The sequence below is a fragment of the Vipera berus genome (genome assembly GCF_964194415.1).
Source record: "Vipera berus genome assembly, chromosome: W".
In the NCBI taxonomy this organism is placed as follows: Eukaryota; Metazoa; Chordata; class Lepidosauria; order Squamata; family Viperidae; genus Vipera; species Vipera berus.
This window is the reverse complement of record NC_138210.1, coordinates 66728601-66752665: the sequence shown is the minus strand read 5'-3', so window position 1 is coordinate 66752665 and position 24065 is coordinate 66728601. Positions and strand designations below refer to the sequence as shown.

Genomic DNA, 24065 nt, shown 5'->3' with positions numbered 1-24065 from the left:
CAGAACGGTTTGTTTATTGATTTTAATTATTCAGTGGCATTTTTCCCATAAGTTTAATTTTAGTAATGTACCATATCCTCATAATTATTGATAAGAAAATTATTTCTATAAAGAACTTTTTCTGTTAGATTTCTTATGGATGTGTGTGTGGGGGGGGGAAAGGGAATTTTCAGAATTGTTCAAGTGACAGCATACAAGAATATCTGGTGAACTTTCCCTTTTATATCAAACATTTAATAATTAAGTGCACTGATTTATGAAGAAGTTTATTTTTTTCATATAAATAGCTCTGCAAACAACATACAGCTAAAGAAGATAAATATTCCTTTCTCATTCTGTCTGTCAAAGATATTGGAAATTAATATCTAACTGTTTTCATATTTGTAGGGTGGTCGGGTTGGGAGGGGTTATTGGTTTTTCATTGTTTTTATATTGGGCTTCTATCCTTGTTGTTAAAGTACAGTTTAGACTTTGATCCAGAGATGGGTCAAGGTTGACTTCCATCCTTCCAAGGTTGATAAAATGAGGACCCAGATTGTTGGCGGTAATATGCAAATAACATGTATGTTATAAACTGCCTAGAGAATGTTATAAATTGCTTAAATACTATTGCTATTGTAAGCTACTCAGAGTCACTCACAGTGCGTTAGGCAGCCATATAAATTTTCATAAATAAATACATATGACTTAAATATCTTTCATGGAAGAACTTTCTTCAGCATCTGATACTGCTTAAAGTCAACTTTGTTTGACAGTCATCTCCATTTTAACTAGTCTCTTCCTATAAGCTCCTTAGATCATTTTAACTTTCTTACTTCCCCAAACTTCCAAAACTCCTAAAAACTCTTAACACCTTTCTTCTAGCTCTTTCCCATTGTCAAATTCAAGTAAACTGTATGACTTTGAAAAATTTTAACAGAATGGTAGTGAGTGTTTATCTCCCCAATTAAGATATCAACTACATATAAAAACATTTATTTCCTGAAATGAATTAGACTTTCACTATTTTATAGTCCTTGATGAATCGTTTGTTTCTTCTGTTTCTTCTTATTTTATATTTTGTTTTGTAGCTCAATGAAATTGTAAGAAGCATCTCATTCAATAATACTAAAGGAGAAACACTATCTTTCAATCAAAATGGAGAACTAGATGCTGGATTTGATGTCATCAACTGGGTCACCTTCTCAAACAAATCCTTTTTAAAAGTTAAAGTTGGTGGAATAGGATCTATGACTTCCCAAGAGGACATGTTAATGATCCACGAGGAATTTGGCCAATCAGGTTTAACCAGGTAGGGCTGAAACTCATGTTTAGATAATCCAGGATAACATTACTTGCTTTTAACTGAATAGATGTGAGCTGTGGAATATTTGTCTCCTCGTGCTGGGACTAAGAAATGTTCTAGGGATATCTTGTACTGGTTAATATTATAGGGAAGAATGTTTAGCAATGTTACTTCCAAGTTACAAAAAAATTCAGAAGTGATATAATAACTTAACCATTTGAATAAAGCTTGTATTCAGTAATATAGTATTGAAAAAGGGAATAAATTCAAAGTAACCAATATGGATCTACAAATCAGAACAAATACCTCTCTTTCAACCTGCCTCCCAATTCCATGACGACCTTTGCAGAGTACAGTCCACTCCATTAATATAATCATATATATCCTTAAATTACAGCACATACCAGCAATCTAACAGACCTTGATTCATAGGGGAAACAAAGTAAGTCAAGTGGTTGGGTTTATTAGTTCCCACAATAGAAGAAAATCACAAGGGTGTTAAAGAAAAAAAATCCATAAATAAGACAGTGGCAAAATACCTCAATTCCATTGTAAAACTACATGGATGTATTTGTGTATCAGCAGAATATGAACTTGGCTCAAGGAGGTTTTTATCTTATTTTCATTTAAAATACATGGCAAAGAATCTGAGCGGTACCTCTCTAAAACCCGTACAATTTTGCTTTCTTTACCTCTTCCCACCAAACCTGATGCATTCTGGAGTTTTGTAGACAATAACTATTACTACACAATCTTGAAAAAAAGCAACACATTTTTTTTCATTTCCTTTATATACAGGTCCGGCCGTCTTCTGTCTGTAACAACTACTGCTCTTTGGGTTATGCTAAGACCAAAATAGAAGGGAAGCCATTTTGTTGTTATGATTGTCTTCACTGTCCTGAAGGAAAGATTTCCGATCTTATAGGTGACTGGGGAAAACTGAGTGATATGTATCAAACTTTTTAAAGCAAAAATGCTTCTGTAATGGTGAAGGAACACAGTAATTTCATATAGCTCTAACTGTGCTTGTGTGCTTCTATGTTTATGTGGAAGGAAGGAAGGAAGGAAGGAAGGAAGGAAGGAAGGAAGGAAGGAAGGAAGGAAGGAAGGAAGGAAGGAAGGAGAAAGAAAAAAAGAAACAAAAACTAGTAAAAATGTCAGGTTCAACAAAGCAAAATACCTGTCAATGGATTATAGACTCAAGTAGTGCAGAGACTAAAACTCTAAGAACTGCTTCAGAATGCACATGAGCAACAACATAACGCCTGCCTGCAAAACATCATGACATCCCAGGAAAACAGAGTGTTTTAAGATGATGCAGAGAGGAGATACATTTGTGTTTCTCCACACCCAAAGACACTTGGGAACAACAAATCCTATGCTCTGCACAGATCTATTACACATTTCTAAATTGAGTTACTAAAGTGATTGATGGTTAAAAATGATACAGTTAGAGCTATATAAAACTACTATGCCTCTTTACAACAGAATCACTTTTCTTTTCTTTTTTAAAAAAAAGGAATAACCTTTCAGATTTTTTTTTTAAAATGGAAACAGAAACAGGATAAAATGTCAGGCTCCATAAAGCAAAATACATCTCCATAGATCATAGTTTTTCAAGCCTGAAAAAATACTTGTTAAATCAATCAGTGAACAAATCAACCCAGAGTTCTCACTCAAGGCAGAAATGGCCAGACAGAAATTATCATATTTTGGACACATTCTGCAAAAGCCTAACTCTCTGATGAAGGCTCTAATGATGGAAATGGAAGAAGTGTCATGTGTTTAATTTCAGTGCAACCATCTTTCTAACCTGAGTGTTGTTTTTTTTCCTAGATATGGATAACTGTTTTTCATGTCCAGAAGGTCAGTATCCAAACAAGGATCAGAATTCATGTCTTCCAAAAATGCTAACCTTCCTAACATATGAAGAATCACTGGGAACCATCTTAGCAATCTGTTCTCTTTTGTCTTCTTTTATCGTATTGTTGATTCTGGGTGTCTTCATTAAGTACCAGGACACTCCCATTGTTAAGGCCAACAACAGAAACCTCACCTACATCCTTCTCATTTCCCTTCTGCTTTCATTCCTTTGTGCTTTACTGTTCATTGGCAAACCTCATAAAGTGACGTGTCTCCTCCGACAAAGTACTTTTGGTATAATATTTAGTGTAGCTGTATCATGTATGTTAGCAAAAACTACCATTGTGATTTTAGCTTTCATGGCCACCAAACCAAACTCTACAGTGAGGAAATGGGTAGGGAAAAGATTAGGCATTTCCATTGTGTTTTTCTGCTCCTTCGTTCAAATAATTCTTTGTACTATCTGGCTGTTCACCTTTCCTCCATTTCCTGATTTCAACTTTCACTTAATGGCAAAAGAAATTATTCTGGAATGTAATGAAGGCTCCTTTATCATGTTCTACTGTGTCCTGGGCTTTATGGGCATCCTTGCTCTTATCAGTTTTACGTTAGCTTTCTTTGCCAGGAAATTACCAGACACTTTTAACGAAGCCAAATTTATCACCTTCAGCATGTTGATTTTTTGCAGTGTTTGGCTCTCCTTTGTTCCTAGTTATCTGACCACCAGGGGCAAACATATGGTAGCTGTGGAGATCTTCTCCATTATAACATCCAGTGGTGGCCTCCTCATATGCATCTTTTTCCCTAAATGCTATATCATCATACTGAGGCCTGAACTGAATAATAAGCAGCCAATAAAACAAAGAAAAAACTGAAGGACAGAGAATTGCATTGCCTTCTTTTAATTTAGTCATGGAAAAGCAGTAAGGCCCCATACTCAAGACCTATAAGTCTTCCCCATCTACCAGTTGCAATTGCTGCCATTACATCTATAATTTTCCTTCTGATTTTAGTATTGGAAAGATAGTTCCATTTTTAATGTTTTATGATAGAATTGGCACAGAATATTGGACATTTCTCTTCCATCTAACAGAACTTTTACCCTGACTTTTAAACCTTCATTGTTGAAAGGATTTCCCTTTTTGGACCCACTGCAGGGATCTTTTTCTGATGCCTCTATTAGTGTCTTCCCATTTTTGCATTAACATTTTAAAAGTTGTTTATCAAGTCTCCTTGACCAGATCAATTTTTAATCTTGTGTCAGTAAAAGTGTGTCACCCACACTATTATGGCACAAAGGGGGGATTGTGGGAATATTTTGGGGAATATTAAAAAGGCAGAATATTATATTTCCCCAAAGGAATAAAGAAAAATCTTAGGCAGGACTTCCCCCCAGCCCAATCTCTCTGCCCCAAGCAGAAGCCAGGTCTGTAGAAATGCAGATGTGATAATCCTTTCAGAAAGATTGGAGTTAATGGGATTAGAAAGACAAGGATCCCTAGAATCAACAACCCCTCACACCAAAAAATCCAATACAGGACATAGTCATCACCCAAAGCCCCAAGGAAGTAGGATATGGCCTTTGGGACATAATAGGATTAACTCACCACCATCAGAATACCAGAAAGGCACACTGAAGCTCAGGTCAATGTTCATGCCACAGGAACAGGAAATAACCTCAAAAGCCAAAAAAGGTATAAAAAACCCAACACTCCCAGGTCTATGTGGTCAGCTTTTCCAAAGCCATATTTTTGTCTGGCTCTGCTCTTCAATAAACTACAACCTTTTTTTCTAAAGCAGTCTCCAGCTTGGACTGGACCCTGATAAAGATTTTTCTTTCAACAATAGGTACCACTTTGGTGGGAAGGTAACACTATTCTATGCACCTTTGGCACATAACAATGCTGGCCACAAGACCATGAAAATTGTTTTCAGACAACATTGGATTCCTCAGCCAAGTAACAGAGATGAGCACTGCACCCTAGAATTGGACATGACTGACAGGGAAATCCTTTCCTTTAGAATAATTTGCTTCATTGGCACTAGTCTCTATAGAAGAATATTTAACACATAATTACAAGTGTGATGCCCAGAGTAATGTAGTAACTGTTATTTGGAGTCCTGCTGCTGCTATTTATATCTTTATAGCAAGTATGCTTTGCATCTATGTCACTTAAATGAGTCATTCATCAATGCTCTAGGGATTACATAATATTTTGCAGGCAGAGGCTATTATTGTAAAGTGAAGTAACTTCACTTGAATTATAATACCATTTACAATTGTATCAAATTGATAATGTATATAGCTAGTATATATATATATATATATATATATATATATATATATATATATATATATATATATATATATATATATATATATATATATATATATATATATATATATATATATATATATATATATATATATATATATATATATATATATATATATATATATATATATATATATATATATATATATATATATATATATATATATATATATATATACTAGCTATATACATATATATATATTCTCCAGTAGGTGTCAGCAATTATTTCTTTTTCAATCAAAAAGTTATTTTTTGTTACATATTTTTTATAATTCCATCAAAACACTTTAGGGTATAATCTTGACAGTTCTTTAGTTCCTAAATTTATCCAGACTGTAGTATTTTAAATTGAAAACAATAGAAAAGGGAGGACCAGAGATCTCTTTAAGAAAACTGGAGGTATAAAGGGAACATTTCATGCAAAGATGGGCATGATAAAGGACCAAAATGGCAGGGACCTAACAGAGGCAGAAGAGATTAAGAAGAGGTGGCAAAACTACACAGAAGAACTATACAAGAATGAGCTTAACATCCCTGATAACCATGATGAGGTGGTCACTGACCTCGAGCCAGACATCCTAGAAATGAAGTGAAATGGGCCTTAGGAAAGAGGAGCAACAACAAACCTAGTGGAGGTGACAGTATTACAGCTGAGCTATTCAAAATCTTAAAAGACGATGCAGTAAAAGTGCTACACTCAATTTGCCAGCAAATTTGGAAAACTCAACAGTGGCCAAAGGATTGGGAAAGGTCAGTTTACATTCCAATTCCAAAGAAAGAGAATGCCAAAGAATGTTCAAACTGTTGCACCATTGCACTCATTTCACATGCTAGTAAAGTTATGCTTAAAATCCTACAAGCTAGACTCCAGCAGTATGTGGATCAAGAACTACCAGAAGTACAGGCAGGATTTCGAAGAGGCAGAGGAACTAGAGATCAAATTGCCAACATAAGCTGGATCATTGAGAAAGCTAGGGAGTTCCAGAAAAATATCTACTTCTGCTTCATTGACTATGTTAAAGCCTTTGATTGTGTGGATCACAACAAACTGTGACAAGTTCTTAAAGAGATGGGAGTACCAGACCATCTTATTTGTCTCTTGAAATACCTATATGGGGGTCGAGAAGCAACAGTGAGAACTGGACACGGAACCACTGATTGGTTCAAAATTGGGAAAGGAGTCCGGCAAGGATACTGTTACCCTGCCTATTTAACTTATTGTTGTGATTCAGGGTCAGCCTGTGGGTTCGGCAGTTGGGTCGGATGACTCAGAGGAGGAGGGGGGTGTTGAAGACCTTGCTGAGGGGGTTGAAGATCTTGCTGATGATAGCCCTCAGGCAGGCCCCTCCCACTTGGTCACCATGGAGACCCAGCTGTGTGAGCCTGACAGTGTGGATGAAGATGACCCACAGCTGGCCCTGTTCAAGGACGCCCGACGCAGGAGGCAGTCAAGTAGGAATAAACAGAGGAAGGCTGTGGGGCTTCTCGGAAGGAGGCAGAGAGAGGCCACGCCCTGAACTCTTTATAAAGGGAATGTGTGGGGAGGGCTGGTTTGCTGAAAGCAACCGCTCAGATAGTGTTTCAAAGCTCCTGTATCTTGGTTCGTGTCTTGTTTGTTTTTTGTAGTAATAAATTTGGCAGACGTAATTCCAGCCTCTTGCCGTTTGTAAAGGGGTTGCCTTTTCTGCAGGGCCGGTAGCAGGCTGGTACAGAACAGTTTGCTTTCAGCCACCCACCCCTTACTAATATTATGGAGCAGCTACGTGCTGAGAATGCCCAGCTCACCCATCAACTCACTTTGCTGGCAGCTCAGGTGGCTCAACTGCAAGCTCAGGTTCATGCTGAACCCCCACCATCACCCCCACCCAGGAGAAAATGCCAAGTTGCAATGCCGGATAAATTTACAGGCACTCCAGAACTGTTTCCTGCTTTCCTGGGACAATGCCAGCTCTTTATCAGTGTGAGAGCAGCTGATTTCCCCACTGACTGGGATAAGGTGGGGTTTGTGTTAAGCCTTCTTTCGGGTGATGCAGCTCGTTGGGGCGCGCCTCTGCTGGCTCAACCTAGCCCATTGTTGGACAACTTTGTGAGGTTTTGTGATCATATGCGTCTGATGTATGAGGACCCTATTAAGACGCAGACTGCTACTCGATGCCTGAAAGCTCTGAGGCAGGATCAACGCCCCCTACAGGGCTATATCAGCGATTTTCGGCTGCTTAGCCAGGATTCCGCCTGGAATGAGAATGCGCTTGTGGATGCCTTCCAGGATGGATTGTTGGAGGAGATGTTGGATGAGCTGGCCCGTGTGGATATTCCCTCAGACCTGAATGGGCTGATCCATCTCTGCCTGCGGATCGATGCTCGGTTGCAGCAGCGAAGGAGTCGCCGTGCCACCCCACAGACCCCTGCAGCCCCTGTTGTGCGTGAGCCCCCAGTTCAAAGGGAGGAGCCAATGGAGTTGGGTGCCGCCAGGTCTCGTCTATCGGTGACTGAAATGAACAGATGACGATCGGGGGGGTTGTGTTTTTACTGTGGGGACCCTGGGCATTTGGCTGCTTTTTGCCCAAAGAAGCGACAGCGGGCATCAGTGACTGAGCCTGCCCCGAGAAAGTCCCCTACTTTTCTGTTGGGAAATGCCCCGAGCCCGATCTAGACGGTGTGATAGATCGGGCGTCCCACAACAACACTGAGCAACGTCTTTCCGATGCTGCCTGTGGACCTCCACAGCATTTGATTTTAGAGGCATGTCTGATTCTTCCTGGCAAGCCAGAGGGGATTCCAGTCCATGCCTTAATTGACTCTGGGGCCACCACAAATTTTATGGACTCAGCATTTGTGGCCAAATGGGCTGTTCCCCAGTGCCCGGTGGATCCGCCCATGTTAATGGAGACTATCGATGGTCGAGTGCTCCTGTCTGGGCCTATTACGGCCGCCACACAACCATTATGTATGGCCATCAGTTTCCATGTGGAGGCCATCCAGTTCTATATCACCTCAGATCTGCACTTCCCCGTGGTCTTGGGACTGGTGTGGCTCCGGGCACATGACCCACAGATCTATTGGTCACAGAACTTGGTCACCTTCCCAAGCTTGCAGTGCGTGGACCACTCCCGCCATATCTGTGCCGGCCAGGTGGAGGGTTTCCCAGGGGTTTCCTTGCCTCCTGAACTGTCCGACTTTGCTGATGTGTTCAGTGAGACAGAGGCGGATCAATTACCCCCGCACAGGCCCTATGACTGCCCCATTGATTTAGTCCCTGATGCGCCTCTCCCAGTGGGGCGTTTGTACTCCATGTCAGACCCCGAGTTGGCTGCATTGCGGGACTTTCTGGAGAAGAATTTGGCTCGCGGTTTCATCCGGCCCTCGTCATCGCTAGTGTCTGCACCCGTGCTCTTCGTCAAAAAGAAGTCGGACGAATTGCGGCTTTGCTGCGATTATAGGAAACTCAACGCCATCACGGTGCGCAACCGTTACCCGCTGCCCCTCATCCCCGAACTCTTGGACCGACTCCGGGAGGCTAAGATCTTCACGAAACTGGACCTGCGTGGAGCTTACAACCTCGTCAGGGTTCGGCCGGGTGATGAGTGGAAGATTGCGTTTGGTACTCGCTATGGACATTTTGAGTACACGGTGATGCCGTTTGGCCTGACCAATGCCCCCGCTGTGTTTCAGCATTTCATGAATGACATTTTCCGGGATTTGTTGGATCACTTTGTCGTGATCTACTTGGACGACATCCTGATCTACTCCCCATCGCGTGAGGTGCACCATCAGCATCTCCATCAGGTCCTACAGCGACTCCGAGAACATCGGCTGTTTGCCAAGTTGGAGAAGTGCCAGTTCTACCGGGTGACCATCGATTTCTTGGGTCACCGCATTTCTCCTGAGGGCATCGACATGGAGCCGAGTAAGGCAAAGTCTTTGCAGAGTTGGCAACCCCCGCATCGCGTGAAGGATGTTCAGCGACTTCTTGGGTTCGCCAAGTATTACCGAACTTTCATCCCTGGGTTTGCTGCCTTGACAGCCCCCCTCACCTGGCTCCTGCAGAAGAAGACTCGGTTCCAGTGGAACGCTCCAGAACAACAGGCTTTCCAGACTTTGAAGGAAGCCTTCATGAAGGAGCCCATCTTGAAGCATCCTGACCCGCAACGGCCGTTTGTTGTGGAGGCGGACGCCTCCGACATTGCCATTGGGGCGGTGTTACTCCAGGCAACGACGCCCAGCGGTACCCTCTTCCCTTGCGAGTACCATTCACGAAAACTGAACCCTTTGGAGCGCAATTATACAATCTGGGAGAAGGAGCTGCTGGCCATCAAAGCGGCGTTCGAGGCCTGGAGGCATCATCTGGAGGGAGCGCGGCATCAAATTGAGGTCCGGACGGACCATAAGAATTTGGAAAGCCTGCAGACCGCTCAGAATTTGAACCAATGCCAGATCCGGTGGTCTCTTTTCTTTGCGAGGTTTGACTTCCGGGTTCGGTACATACCTAGCGGGCACAATCAAAGAGCGGATGCTCTGTCCAGGAAGCCAGAATATTCCCAAGTGGAAGACAAGCTTCTGCCCAGGACAGTGATCCCCGTCGAGACTTTTGCTGCGGTGTGGGAGCCGGTTGATATACGGGCTCGGATCTGGGAGGCACAGCAGCAGGAGGTGTGGGTGGCTCAGCGGAAGGAGGAGGTGGGGCCAGATTCTCCTTGGACGGTCAGGAATGGACTCTTGTATTATCGTGACCGGCTATACGTTCCGGGAGGGCCACTCAGGGGACTCATCCTCAGCCAGTGTCACGATAACCCGGCGGCGGGGCATTTTGGCCTGTTCAAGACCCTGAACCTGGTGTCCCGTACCTTCTGGTGGCCCTGAGTCCGACACGACGTCCAGTCCTATGTTACCTCCTGCATCCCATGCAGGCAGGCCAAGTCAGCGAAAGGGGCCCCGCCTGAATTACTGCAGCCTTTGCCGACACCCAAAAGACCCTGGGGGGCTGTGTCCATGGACTTTCTGACGGATTTACCCCCATCCTCTGGTTTTACGACAGTGTATGTGGTGGTGGACATGCTGACCAAGATGGCGCACTTCATCCCCTGTCGCGGCTTACCGTCAGCCCGCGCCACTAGTCGTATGTTCATTCAGCAGGTGTTTCGGCTGCACGGCCTCCCTGATAGAGTCGTCTCTGATAGGGGGCCCAGTTTACAGCCCGCTTCTGGCAGGAGTTGATGCATGCGTTGGATATCAAGATTTGCCTCTCGTCCGCGCATCATCCTCAAACTGACGGGGGAACTGAGAAGGTCATTGGTATCCTGGAACAATATCTGCGCTGCTACGTCAATCTGCAGCAAAACAATTGGGTGGACTATCTGGCCATAGCTGAGTTTGCATTTAACAATTCGCAGCACACCTCCACACAGATGACACCGTTCTTGGCCAATGTGGGATATCACCCCCGGTTTTTTCCCCTTTCTCCCGTGGACTCACTGGAACTGGCAGCGAACAACTTCATGGCAGAGTTACAGGCGATCCATCGATTGGTGCGACGTCAGTTAGAGAAGGCCAAGGCCGATTACAAAAGGTTTGCTGATCGGTCAAGACGGGATATGCCTCCACTATCGGTGGGAGATCGGGTCTGGTTGTCCACCAGGAACCTACCGTCAACACGGCCGGTGAGAAAGTTAGATCACCGATATTTAGGACCGTTCCCAGTCGAGGCTGTCATCAATCCGGTCGCCTATCGCTTAACTCTGCCACGTTCCCTGCGCGTGCACCCAGTCTTTCATCGGTCTCTGTTGGTCCCCGAGCAACCGGCCTGTCCACTCCGCCGAGCGGAACCTCCCCCATCAGGACCTCGTGATGGAGGCAGCACCCCCGAGTACGAGGTCGCCAGCATTAGGGATTCCCGTTGGCTGAAAGGTCGTTTCCAGTACCTGATTGAATGGAAAGGTTACGGACCAGAGGACTTCACCTGGGAAGACGCGACCGCCGTTCATGCCCCTGCGTTGGTGACCGCTTTTCATGAACAATTTCCATCTCGACCACATCCGGATCGGCAGACCCGGGGGAAGGGCCCTGCGGTGCGGGATAGTGTTGTGATTCAGGGTCAGCCTGTGGGTTTGGCAGTTGGGTCGGATGACTCAGACGAGGAGGGGGGTGTTGAAGACCTTGCTGAGGGGGTTGAAGATCTTGCTGATGATAGCCCTCAGGCAGGCCCCTCCCACTTGGTCACCATGGAGACCCAGCTGTGTGAGCCTGACAGTGTGGATGAAGATGACCCACAGCTGGCCCTGTTCAAGGACGCCCGACGCAGGAGGCAGTCAAGTAGGAGTAAACAGAGGAAGGCTGTGGGGCTTCTCGGAAGGAGGCAGAGAGAGGCCACGCCCTGAACTCTTTATAAAGGAAATGTGTGGGGAGGGCTGGTTTGCTGAAAGCAACCGCTCAGATAGTGTTTCAAAGCTCCTATATCTTGGTTCGTGTCTTGTTTGTGTCAAAACCCATCCTGCAGCAAGCAGGGCAGAGTGCCGAACACAGGAACGAGAGACTTCCGCTGCGGTCTGGAAGCACTTTATTTTCCAAGGCAACAGCCGCAACAAGAAACAAAGCCAGCGTTGGCCGCTACCTGCAGCCAACGCTACTATATACACACCCGAAACACCCGCCCATACTCCACCCAAACACGCCCACGCCCTCCCATTCCCTATAACTTCCCCACCCCTCCCCTACAAGCCCCTTCGCCCGACGCCCAGTCAGGTAAGCCCCCTCCCGTGCTTTGCCGCCACCATGCTCCTCCCCCTTACCCCCTCCCTGCCGCGCCCAACTCCAAACCCTCCCGTCGTCATCCACGCTCGGGGCCCCCAGCCACCCGGGCACCGCGGCGGGGAGGGACCCGTCCCCTAACGGGCCCGCCAGCTCCTGAACGACACAGTCCTGCGCACAGCTGTCCAATGCCTCGGCCTGCTCCGCTGAACGTAGCTCCGGCAGCCGAAGCCGGGGAAAGGCCGGTGTCATGCTGCGGGCTCCCGAAGCGGCGGTCCCACTCTCAGCTGGCCTGGAGCGTCCGTTGGGCTTGCCACCGGCTGGGGAGCCCCGTGCAGGCATGGCGCCGGCCGGAGGAGACAGCCGCAGCGATGGGGTCTCTGAAGCTTTCCGTAGCGCGGCCGAAGCTCCCAAAGCCTCCCAGGCCGCCGAGACGCAGGGTGGGTCCGGGCCTCTACCGGTCACGCCATGGGCCGGGGAGCCCTGCGCAGACGCGACACCGGGCGAAGACGGCAGCCGCGGCGCATCTGGAGGCAGCTGAAGCGGCGGCGCGGCCCCTGGAGCCTTTCGGGCCGCCATGGAGCCGGTCAAAACTGGCGCGGCCTCCGGAGCCTCTCGGACCGCTGAGGAGCCAGGTAAGGTCGGCGGGTGCCAGGCAGGGGGTGCCGGGGAGGTAGAGGGGCCCCCCCTCGAGTGTCGGGCTCCCGAGGCCCAACATGCTTCCCCCTCTACCAGGGGCCCACCTGGAATGCAAGGAGAGAGGGGTGAGTACTCCATTATGTGACCTGCAGTCCCTCCCTGGGTCCCCCCCGGCTTCCCTGGATGTTTCCAGTGGAACGCGCGGAGAAGGCATGGTGCGCACACATCCCCGTCCCACACCCAGGTGGCCTCCTCCATGGGGTATCCCTTCCAGAGCACCAAATACTGCACCCGCCCCCTCCGTTTCTGGGAGTCCAGGATCTCCTGTACCTCATAGTGGTCACCGTGTACAGGCCCTGGGCCGCCCTCCCCCACCACCACAGAGGCGGTTGTAGCAGGCTTCAGCAGGCTACTGTGGAAGACGGGGTGTATCTTCCCAAGGAGGGGGGTAGCCGAAGCCTGACGGTGACAGGGTTTACTACCTGTATAACCCGGAACGGCCCGAGATACTTGGGCCCTAGCTTCTTACAGGGCACCTGTAGCCGCAGGTACTTTGTGGAGAGGTATACAAGATCACCTACTTTAGGAAGTGCAAATGGCCGTCTCTTCCTGTCTGCCTGCTCTTTGTATGACCCTGCAGCCTGCTCTAATGCCTTCTTTGCTATCCCCCACACTTCCTCCAACCGGTGCATCCACTCCCCAGGTGTGCAGGATGCAGGGGCCCCCTGGTCACAACCTGCGATGGGAACGAACTCGTAACCAGAGACTACTTTAAAGGGGGAGAACCCGGTGCTGCTATGCACTGCGTTGTTGTAGGCAACCTCCGCGAAGGATAGCAGGTCCACCCATTCAGACTGCTGGTATGAAACGTAACAACGCAGGTATCGCTCCACCGCCGCGTTTGCACATTCCACAGCTCCGTTTGTGCTTGGGTGGTACGCTGAGCTCAGGCCCTGTGTTGCTCCGATGTAACATACGAAATCCCTCCAGAACCGGGCCGTGAATTGCACCCCACGGTCCGAGATGATATGTCGTGGCACCCCGTGGAGACGGTAAATGTGCTGGACAAACAGCCAGGCCAGCCGACGGGCTGAAGGCAACCCCTTGCAGGGGATAAAGTGGGCCTGTTTCGAGAATAAGTCCACTACTGTCCACAAAACGTTGTACCCCCTGCTTTCCGGTAGCTCGACCACAAAGTCCATGGCAATGTCCTGCCAAGGTCGTACGGGGTCTGCCACCTGTTGCAGAAGGCCTGCCGGTTTGTTGGTGGAGGGCTTGGTGGTTGCGCAAACGCAGCATTTCTGCACGTAGCTCTCAATGTCTCGCCTCATGGTTGGCCACCAGAACTGGCGGCGGGCCAAATGTAGGGTTTTTACGAAACCGTAATGGCCTGCCTGCCTGGCGTCATGGCATTGATAGAGCGCCTGATCCCGTGCCACCGCAGGCACATACAGCCTGACCCCGTGCCAAGCTAAGCCGTCCCGCAACGAGAGCGTATCGGGGTGCGCCTGCATCCATTCATCAGTTGCCAACGCTCCCTTACAGGTCCGCAGGAAGTTGTCCATCAAGGCGTTAGCCTTGTGCTCCGCCCCCTCCACCGGGCGGGGTGGCAGTACCAGTACCTGTACTACCTCCTCTTTCCGACAATCGTATTGTGGTAGCCATGACAAGGCGTCTGCCAGGAAGTTTCTACCCCCGGGCACGTACTTGAGACGGAACCGGAAGCGCTGAAAGTACTGGGCCCATCGCACGTGCTTCGGGGACAGACGGCGGGGTGTTTGCAGGGCCTCCAGGTTTTTATGGTCCGTCCATACCTCAAACTCTTGGCTAGCCCTTTCCAGAAGGTGTCTCCAAGTCCCCAAGGCCCAGCGGACCGCGAAAGCCTCTTTCTTCCAGATAGCCCAAGCCCTCTCCGCGGTGGTCAGTTTTTTGGAGGTGTAAGCGCAGGGCCGCAGCTCCCCCATCGCATGTCGTTGCAGAAGGACAGCCCCAACAGCCACGTCACTCGCATCAGCCTGCACTACGTAGGGTAGGTCAGGGTTCGGGTGTCGCAGGACGGGCTCCTTAGCAAATTGTGCCTTGAGCATCTCAAAAGCCTGCTGGCACGTAGTGGTCCACGCTAGCTTTTGCCCTGGCCGCGGCGGTGTTGCTGTTTGCTTTGTCCGTAGTAGATCTGTGAGCGGCAAGGCAATGGAAGCGAAGTTCGGAATAAACTGACGATAAAAATTAGCGAAACCCAGGAAGCTCTGCAACTGTTTCCGGGTTCGTGGGGCCTGCCACTGTTGGATGGCCTCCACCTTCCCTGGGTCCATCTCCACCCCGTTTCAGGACACCCGATATCCCAAATAGTCCAGCCGGGGCTTGTGAAACTCACATTTAGAGAGCTTCACATACAATTGGGCGTCCCTCAGTTTGGTCAGTACACACTGAACTAGGGCGACATGCTCCTCCAGCGTTGACGTATATATGAGGATGTCATCAAGATAGACTAGGACCCCCCGGTACAAATGATCATGCAGGACTTGGTTGATTAACTGCATGAAGACCGCGGGGGCTCCTTGCAGACCAAACGGCATTACCCTGAACTGAAAGCTCCCCAACGGGCAATTGAAAGCCGTCTTCCATTCGTCGCCGGCTTTGATCCGGACACGGTAGTATGCCTCCCTGAGGTCTAATTTGGTGAACACCAGGCCCGTAGCCAAATGGGCCAAAAGTTCCTTCACCGGAGGGAGGGGGTACAAGTGCTCTACACATACCGCGTTAACCCCCCGGTAATCCATGCACAGTCTTAGGGTCCTGTCCTTCTTCTCCCTAAACAGGACAGGGGCCGCCATCTTGGACCGGGCGGGCTGGATGAACCCCCTCTGCAGGTTCTTATCTATGTATTGTCGAAGCTCCTGCATCTCCCGGGGTGCCATTGCGTACATGCGGGGTTTCGGCAGTTTTGCCCCCGGCTCCAGTTCGATGGCGCAGTCCGTGGGGCGGTGGGGCGGCAAGGCATCACACTCTTTCTCATCGAAGACGTCTGCTAGATCGCCGTACTCCCATGGCACCTGTACCTCAAGCTTAGCTCCCACACCCGCGGCCCTCTCTGGCCCACCGATCCTCTCCGGACCCATGAAAGAATGCTTTGCAGGGGGCTGGGGCCCTGTCCCAAGACGAAGGTGTCGGCACCCCCCCTCCCACCAGACCGTGGGGCCCCATTTGTCCAACCACGTGAGCCCCAGGATGACCGCCTCCATCATGGACAGCACCACGACAAACCGGAGGGTCTCCCAGTGTGTACCCAATTCCTTCCTCACCGGTGCCGTTACATGCGTAATGGGTGCCCCACCCAGAAGGGACCCGTCTACCTGCTGGAACCGGAGAGGTTTGGGGAGCCGCTGAAGGGGGATGCCGGCCTCCCTTGCCATTGCCAGGCTGATAAGGCAGCGCGTGCTACCTGTATCGATCAAAGCCTTACACTCCCTCCTTTCGCCTGTTCGTGGGCTTATCAACACCACAGGCAACACAAAAGGGCACACTGGAGCACTTACCATCGGGTCCTCCTCGTACTCGTGATCCTCAGACCCATCGGATGTGTCGGTCCGTCCATCCGCCGGCCCCTCTGGACGCACCGGAGTTGACGTTCGGGGTGTCTTGTTGGCCACCTGGTACGCTGCTCTGGAGCGTTCCGCGGCTCTCCTGGGGGTTGGGACCCGTGCCACCGGAGGGTTGGGCCCTGGCCGCGGCGGCGGTAACGGGCAGTCCACTGCCCGGTGGCCCGGTTGGTCACATCGGAAGCAGCGGAACGTTGGACGGGGCGCCGGTAGGGGGGCGGGTTGTGACACCGCCGGCCCGGGCTTCCGGCTCTCGGTTTTCAGCCCTCCCGCGGCCCTCCAGGCTCCAGGGCCCACTTCAGGCCTGCCCCGGGTGTCCTGCAATCCAATATCTAGCTCCACCGCCACCCTGAACCAGTCCTGAAGCCGTGCGGGGACCCCCCGTACCACACATGCCCGCCGGAGAGCTCCATCAAGGCCGGTCCGAAAGTGGTGCACCAGCAAGCGCTCGGGCCACGAGCGCAACCTGCCCGCAACCCTGAGGAACTCGTGCACGTACTCCTCCGCTGGCCGTCCCCGCTGCCTAATGGCTAGGACCTCAGCTTCCTGACAGTTAGAACAATTAACCAGTGGAACAACCTGCCTCCAGAAGTGGTGAATGCTCCAACACTGGAGGTTTTTAAGAAGAGACTGGCCAGCCACTTGTCTGAAATGGTATAGGGTTTCCTGCCTGAGCAGGGGGTTGGACTACATGACCTCCAAAGTCCCTTCCAACTTCTTCTTCTTCTTCTTCTTCTTCTTCTTCTTCTTCTTCTTCTTCTTCTTCTTCTTCTTCTTCTTCTTCTTCTTCTTCTTCTTCTTCTTCTTCTTCTTCTACTTATTATTATTATTATTATTATTATTATTATTATTATCATCATCATCATCATCATCATCATCATCATCATTATCATTATCATTATCATTATCATTATCATTATCATTATTATATCTCTTTCTTCCTTAATATTAATTTGCCACTTCTGTCCATAATGGAATGGGAATATAATTCCCTTCCTTCCCTTCTGGAGGTTTTCTTGCTTTGGGGATCTTTCTCAAGGATTCAATTAGTAGATAGAAGAAAGAAGATCAATACTCCCACCAATAGCAAGCATGCTGTTCACTAATGTTCAGGTTCGTGCTCTTGGACTTCGGCTGCAAGTAGCTTGGGCTAGACACTGATCTCATGATTGCATTTCTCCTGTTGGGTTGGAGGGGTGCCCCCAGATCAAATGAAGTGACAGCAAAAAAAATGAAGGTCCTTATATTGCATTTCTCATTATTCAAGAGTTTGTCCTTTGCATAGAAATCATACACTTGATTCTATTTTAACACTTATTTATTTATTATTTAGCATTATTTTATACCAACCATATATATATAAATAGGGGTGGGACATATCATAAAACATTAAAAATGTAACTATCTTTCCAATACTTAAAATCAGAAGGAAAATTATAGATGTAATGGCAGCAATTGCGACTGGTAGATGGGGAAGACTTATAGGTCTTGAGTATGGGGCTTTACTGCTTTTCCATGACTAAATTAAAAGAAGGCAATGCAATTCTATGTCTTTCAGTTTTTTCTTTGTTTTATTGGCTGCTTATTATTCAGTTCAGGCCTCAGTATGATGATATAGCATTTAGGGAAAAAGATGCATATGAGGAGGCCACCACTGGATGTTATAATGGAGAAGATCTCCACAGCTACCATATGTTTGCCCCTGGTGGTCAGATAACTAGGAACAAAGGAGAGCCAAACACTGCAAAAAATCAACATGCTGAAGGTGATAAATTTGGCTTCGTTAAAAGTGTCTGGTAATTTCCTGGCAAAGAAAGCTAACGTAAAACTGATAAGAGCGAGGATGCCCATAAAGCCCAGGACACAGTAGAACATGATAAAGGAGCCTTCATTACATTCCAGAATAATTTCTTTTGCCATTAAGTGAAAGTTGAAATCAGGAAATGGAGGAAAGGTGAACAGCCAGATAGTACAAAGAATTATTTGAACGAAGGAGCAGAAAAACACAATGGAAATGCCCAGTCTTTTCCCTACCCATTTCCTTACTGTAGAGTTTGGTTTGGTGGCCATGAAAGCTAAAATCACAATGGTAGTTTTTGCTAACATACATGATACAGCTACACTAAATATTATACCAAAAGTACTTTGTCGGAGGAGACACGTCACTTTATGAGGTTTGCCAATGAACAGTAAAGCACAAAGGAATGAAAGCAGAAGGGAAATGAGAAGGATGTAGGTGAGGTTTCTGTTGTTGGCCTTGACAATGGGAGTGTCCTGGTACTTAATGAAGATACCCAGAATCAACAATACGATAAAAGAAAACAAAAGAGAACAGATTGCTAAGATGGTTCCCAGTGATTCTTCATATGTTAGGAAGGTTAGCATTTTTGGAAGACATGAATTCTGATCCTTGTTTGGATACTGATCTTCTGGACATGAAAAACAGTCATCCATATCTAGGGGGGAAAAAACAACACTCAGGTTAGAAAGATGGTTGCACTGAAATTAAACACATGACACTTCTTCCATTTCCATCATTAGAGCCTAAATCAGAGAGTTAGGCTTTTGCAGAATGTGTCCAAAATATGATAATTTCTGTCTGGCCATTTCTGCCTTGAGAAATGGATTGATTTGTTCATTGATTGATTTAACAAGTATTTTTCAGGCTTGAAAAACTATGATCTATGGAGATGTATTTTGGTTTATGGAGCCTGACATTTTATCCTGTTTCTGTTTCCATTAAAAAATAAATCTGAAAGGCCATTCATTTTTTTTTAAATGAAAAGTGATTCTGTTGTAAAGAGACATAGTAGTTTTATATAGCTTTAACTGTATTATTTTTAACCATCAACCACTTTAGTAACTCAATTTAGAAATGTGTAATAGATCTGTGCAGAGCATAGGATTTGTTGTTCCCAAGTGTCTTTGGGTGTGGAGAAACACAAATGTATCTCCTCTCTGCATCATCTTAAAACACTCTGTTTTCCTGGGATGTCATGACAACTTTTTTTGCAGGTAGGCGTTATGTTGGTGCTCATGTGCATTCTGAAGCAGTTCTTAGAGTTTTAGTCTCTGCACTGCCAGAATCTCAAATATCTCAGCATTCCATCTTTGTCATTATATAAGCTGCCCAGAAAAAAGAAAAATCTTTTCATAATGTGAGAAATCAATTTTGAGATCTGTAGTCATAACAGATGATACCATTATACTCAGCTATCAAGTGTAAAAAAATGGATTCCTAGAAAAGAATACCTACAAAACGTTTGCATCACTCCTTTTTCAACACTCACCTATGAGATTGGAAATTTTCCCTTCAGGACAGTGAAGACAATCATAACAACAAAATGGCTTCCCTTCTATTTTGGTCTTAGCATAACCCAAAGAGCAATAGTTATTACACAGAGAGAGTGGCTGGACCTATACATAAAGAAATGAAAAAATGCTTTAATTTTTTCAATAATTGCTTTGTAATAGTTATTGTCCGCAAAGCTTCACAATGTATCATGTTTGGTTGGAAGTGTTGTGAGTGATGTCAATGAAAAGAGGCAAGAGGAGGAAAATAGTATGGGATTTAGAGAGCAACCACTCAGACTTGTTGCCATGTATTTTAAATGAAACTAAGATAAAAACCTCTTTGAGTTAAGCTCATCTTTTGCTTATACAAGAATATGTCCATGTAGGCTTTTTTGGTGCCCAAAGTGTCTTCTTTGTGGAAGTTTTTCAAAGCTTCTGTGGGGTCCTTAGTGTTCTCTGAGCTTGGTGATTTTCTTACAGATGTTTCATGACCAAGCTACATAACATCATCAGTGTTTTTTTTTAACTTCTTGATGCTTTTGGATTTTCTAGAACTCTGGTAACTAAGTACCAAGCCAAACGTAGATTGTTTCTCCATGAACCAATGTCATTAGATGCTGACCTTTTCTGAGATTTAAAGCAATATATGATTGCATTAATGATATGGATTATGTACTTTAAAAGTCATCAGAGAAAATCAGGTAGGTGTAAAAGGATTTAGTTATCCTGATTTTTGGATCTATATAGGTTATAACTCATGGCCGTGGTGGCGGACCTATGGCATGCATGCCACAGGTGGCACACAGAGCCCTCTCTGTGGGCATGTGTGCCATCATCCCAGTCCTAGGCCTTCCAGCTGGGTTTTATAAAACTTTTCGCTTTAGGCCTCCATCGCCGTGTGCAAAAAAAAAAAGTTTCAATCAATCAATCAATTTCAACTTCTTGTGGGGAAAAAAGAGATCTCACAAAATTGGAATTGATTGATTAAACTTTTTAGTCCCACCTAGTCTGCTGTTACCACCGCAGCCAATGGGCCATGCCCAGTCAATGGGCCACACCCACCCAATGGGCCACACCTACCTGGCACCCGATGTTACATAAGTGGGTTTTGGGTTGCAGTTTGGGCACTCGGTCTCTAAAATGTTCGCCATCACTGACTTATGGCATCAGCGCAGGTATCTGAGGAGTCCTCTTGCCACAATGGGATTAGCCCATCCAATTTGCCCCAGCAGAAAGGGCCTGCTATGGTTCTTGTCTGTGTAGGAATTCCAGTTGGTGGGGTCAAGGAGAAAAGCTTTTTCTACTCTGACCCTTGAACTGGGGAACAGTCTCCTCCAGAGATAAGAGGCACTCTTACCTTCTTGACCTTCTGGAAGGGCATTAAAACATGCTTTTTTCCAGTTGACTTGGAGCCCCAAAGGGACAATCTTCAACGGAGGTGATTAACAGGAAGAAGAAGAAGAGAATGAGGAGGAGGAGGAGGAGGAAGAGGAAACCACCTCACCTTGTTGCCATATTGGTTTTAGTTTTACATATTCTTTCTTAATTGTATTTTTTTTATATTTATCTTTTACTGTTGGTAAGCTACCCAGTCACCATAGCATTGAGATGGGTAGAATAAAAGAAAAAAAAAGAAAAAAGAAAGAAAGAAAGAAAGAAAGAAAGGAAAGAAGGAAGGAAGGAAAGAAGGAAGGAAGGAAGGAAGGAAGGAAGGAAGGAAGGAAGGAAGGAAGGAAGGAAGGAAGGAAGGAAGGAAGGAAGGAATGTTCATGTGGTCATGCTATTAAGTCACCCTGACTTTATTTAACCTGAAGGAAATATTTCCAACTAAACTTCCCTTCCTATTCCATTAGTTTCCCTGGACCATCTCTTAGTACTTCAGGCAGAAGACAGGAAATATCACTAGAAGTATTCCACAGCTCATATTTATTCAATTTAAAATAAGTAACATTATCCAAACATGAATTTTGGCCCTACCTGATTAAACCTGCTTGGCCAAATGATGGCTTCTTCATGGATCACTAATATGTCCTCTTGGGAAGTCACAGATCCTATTCCACCAATTTTGACTTTCAAAAAGGACTTGTTTGGGAATGTCACCCAATTGATGACATCAAGTCCAATCTCTAGTTCTCCATTTTGGTTGAAAGATATTGTTTCTCCTGCAGTATTATTGAATGAGATCCTTCTTACAATTTCATTGAGCTACAAAAATACAAAATTACACATATAAGAAAACATAAATAGTAAATGAAGAGAAGAACTAAACATTTCATCATGGTCTACAAAATGGTGAAGATTTAACTCCTCTTCAGAAATATGCGGGGAAAACTTTTCATATTTACCTTATCTCTTAATAAAGAAGAGAAACATTGTCTACCATACTGTTAATTTTTTTAAAATCCACAGACTTACTTGAGCTGATATTTGCAGCCACAAATAAGGGATCCAACAGTAGATTGGTTTTTATGACCCTCTTTGGACAAAGAGAGGGTATGAGATGGCTCAAGCTGCTTGCAGCTGCTCTTCATAAAGAAGCAACAAAATAACAATGTCTTGGACTTCTGGTTGGGATCTCACGGTGATGTAGACACAGGAAGATGGGGGTCCGTCTTTTGTGTCTGGTTTCACCTTCTAGGGGACCATAGAAAGGGTCAAAAGTCACCCCGTAGAGGTGGCAAGCAAGGAGGGGACTTTCATTGATCACAGGGGGGGTGGCAGCCCCCATTTGAACTGAGGAAGCCGTCCAAACTGGTAGAAAAACTGGCTGCATTCATGTAGCCAGCCCTAAGCTGCGGACAATGGAAGCCAACCAGCACTACCAAGCAACTTTACAGCAATGTGGATGAAACTTGGTGAGACCTGATCCTTTCTTTATGATTTTAAGACCTCTTCCTGAAAATCTGCCTAAAGCATTCCCCCCACCCCAATGAAAGAAGGAAAAGTAATTTCTGTCCCACTCCTTCAGAAAAGAAAAGCGGACAATTTAATTCTTGGGGACACTGGCGAAACCTTTAAGACTTATTTGGAATTAAAATATACTTGAGTTTGAAAATTTGGGGACCAAAAGTTGTTTTAAGACTTTTTTATTTATTTTTTTTCTAAAGAAAAAGACTTGAAAAGTTTAACAATATAAGTTTTGGATCTAAAAACTGGAAAGTGGTGTTGATGACATCTAGTGGTGAAGTACAGCACTACAACTTATTTATGCCTAAAAGAAGGCTGGCTTGAAGCCCAGATTTGGCTGGCCTTGGAACTATTTTATTATTGAGAATTACAGTTGAGGGGAAAAAAAGGAACAGGCTTAGGGGCTACTTATCTATGTCACAGAGATGATAAAAAATTTAAATTTGGCCTGTCTGAATTTTGAACATAATTGCATGGTGGATTTTTTTTAGAACACTTTGGATTATAAATCTTGATTTTTAAACAACCATCTCTTCCCTGGACAGAAAGGATATATTTTTATTGGATAGAAAAAATGAACTCTACTTGTATCTGCTTAGGGGAGATTCAGGAATGGACAGTCAGTTGGATAAATCTATAAAATAAAATAAAATAAAATGGATGTTTCATACTCAGCATTAAATAGTAAAACATCATCTTTAACATCTGTTCTTAGCAGCCTTAACTTGCCACATCATCAAGAAAATACTGATAAAATACAGAAAGAAATTCCTTCCATGCTGAAATTAATACAAAAAACAATTATTCTAGCTTGTGAGCAGGTTACTAATAACACAAAGGAGATAAAAGAACAATTTTCTAATTCAAATCTACAAACTCAGAAGACAACTACAGAGAAAGAACCAGCAACCCAGATAATAGCAGGAACACTAGAGAATGCTGACACAAACATTGATGATCCAAAGGAGAAAATAAATGACCAGACCCAGATAAAACTCAAAAGATATAACAATAATATTGGAAATGGAAAAGAAAAAAAAACATTTTATAAATCAAGGTTTCAGAACATACTGGATGACAAGGAAGGAGAGCAGATGGAATGGAAGATAAAGTTGTTATTAGAACTGTGGGGTATCAGAGAAGGAGGGAGGTGGTTTGATGAATATCAATGGGCTAGCCCTTCCAAAAACATTTTAACCAAATTGTTTTTCTTGTTCCAAATAGCATATACAAAATTGAGGAAGTATTATCTGATGATCAAAATGCACTGACTTGGAAGGTTAGTTGGCAAAGAAAGAAAGCTAGAGTAAGATTGAAAGAAATAGAAGCTTTGACTTAATAGAGGGGATACTATACTATTGAGGTTTGAATATGGCTAAGAATAAATAGTTAGAAATA

At 45.6% G+C, this 24065-nt stretch overlaps 2 protein-coding genes across 2 annotated transcripts in view; one reads left to right on the top strand and one right to left on the bottom strand.

The window, feature by feature from the left end:
* The window catches only part of LOC308676394 (vomeronasal type-2 receptor 26-like), a gene marked incomplete at both ends in the record, with an annotated part of 131859 nt that overhangs the window by 23333 nt on the left and 84461 nt on the right, over window positions 1–24065 (top strand). The gene's annotated exons all lie outside the window — the stretch shown is intronic.
* On the bottom strand, window positions 18021–18920 carry LOC308676819 (vomeronasal type-2 receptor 26-like; the record flags this gene model as incomplete). The annotated part of the gene is made up of 1 exon (XM_081342855.1): window positions 18021–18920. One exon carries the CDS (start codon window positions 18918–18920, stop codon window positions 18021–18023), a length of 900 nt encoding a protein of 299 aa, XP_081198981.1.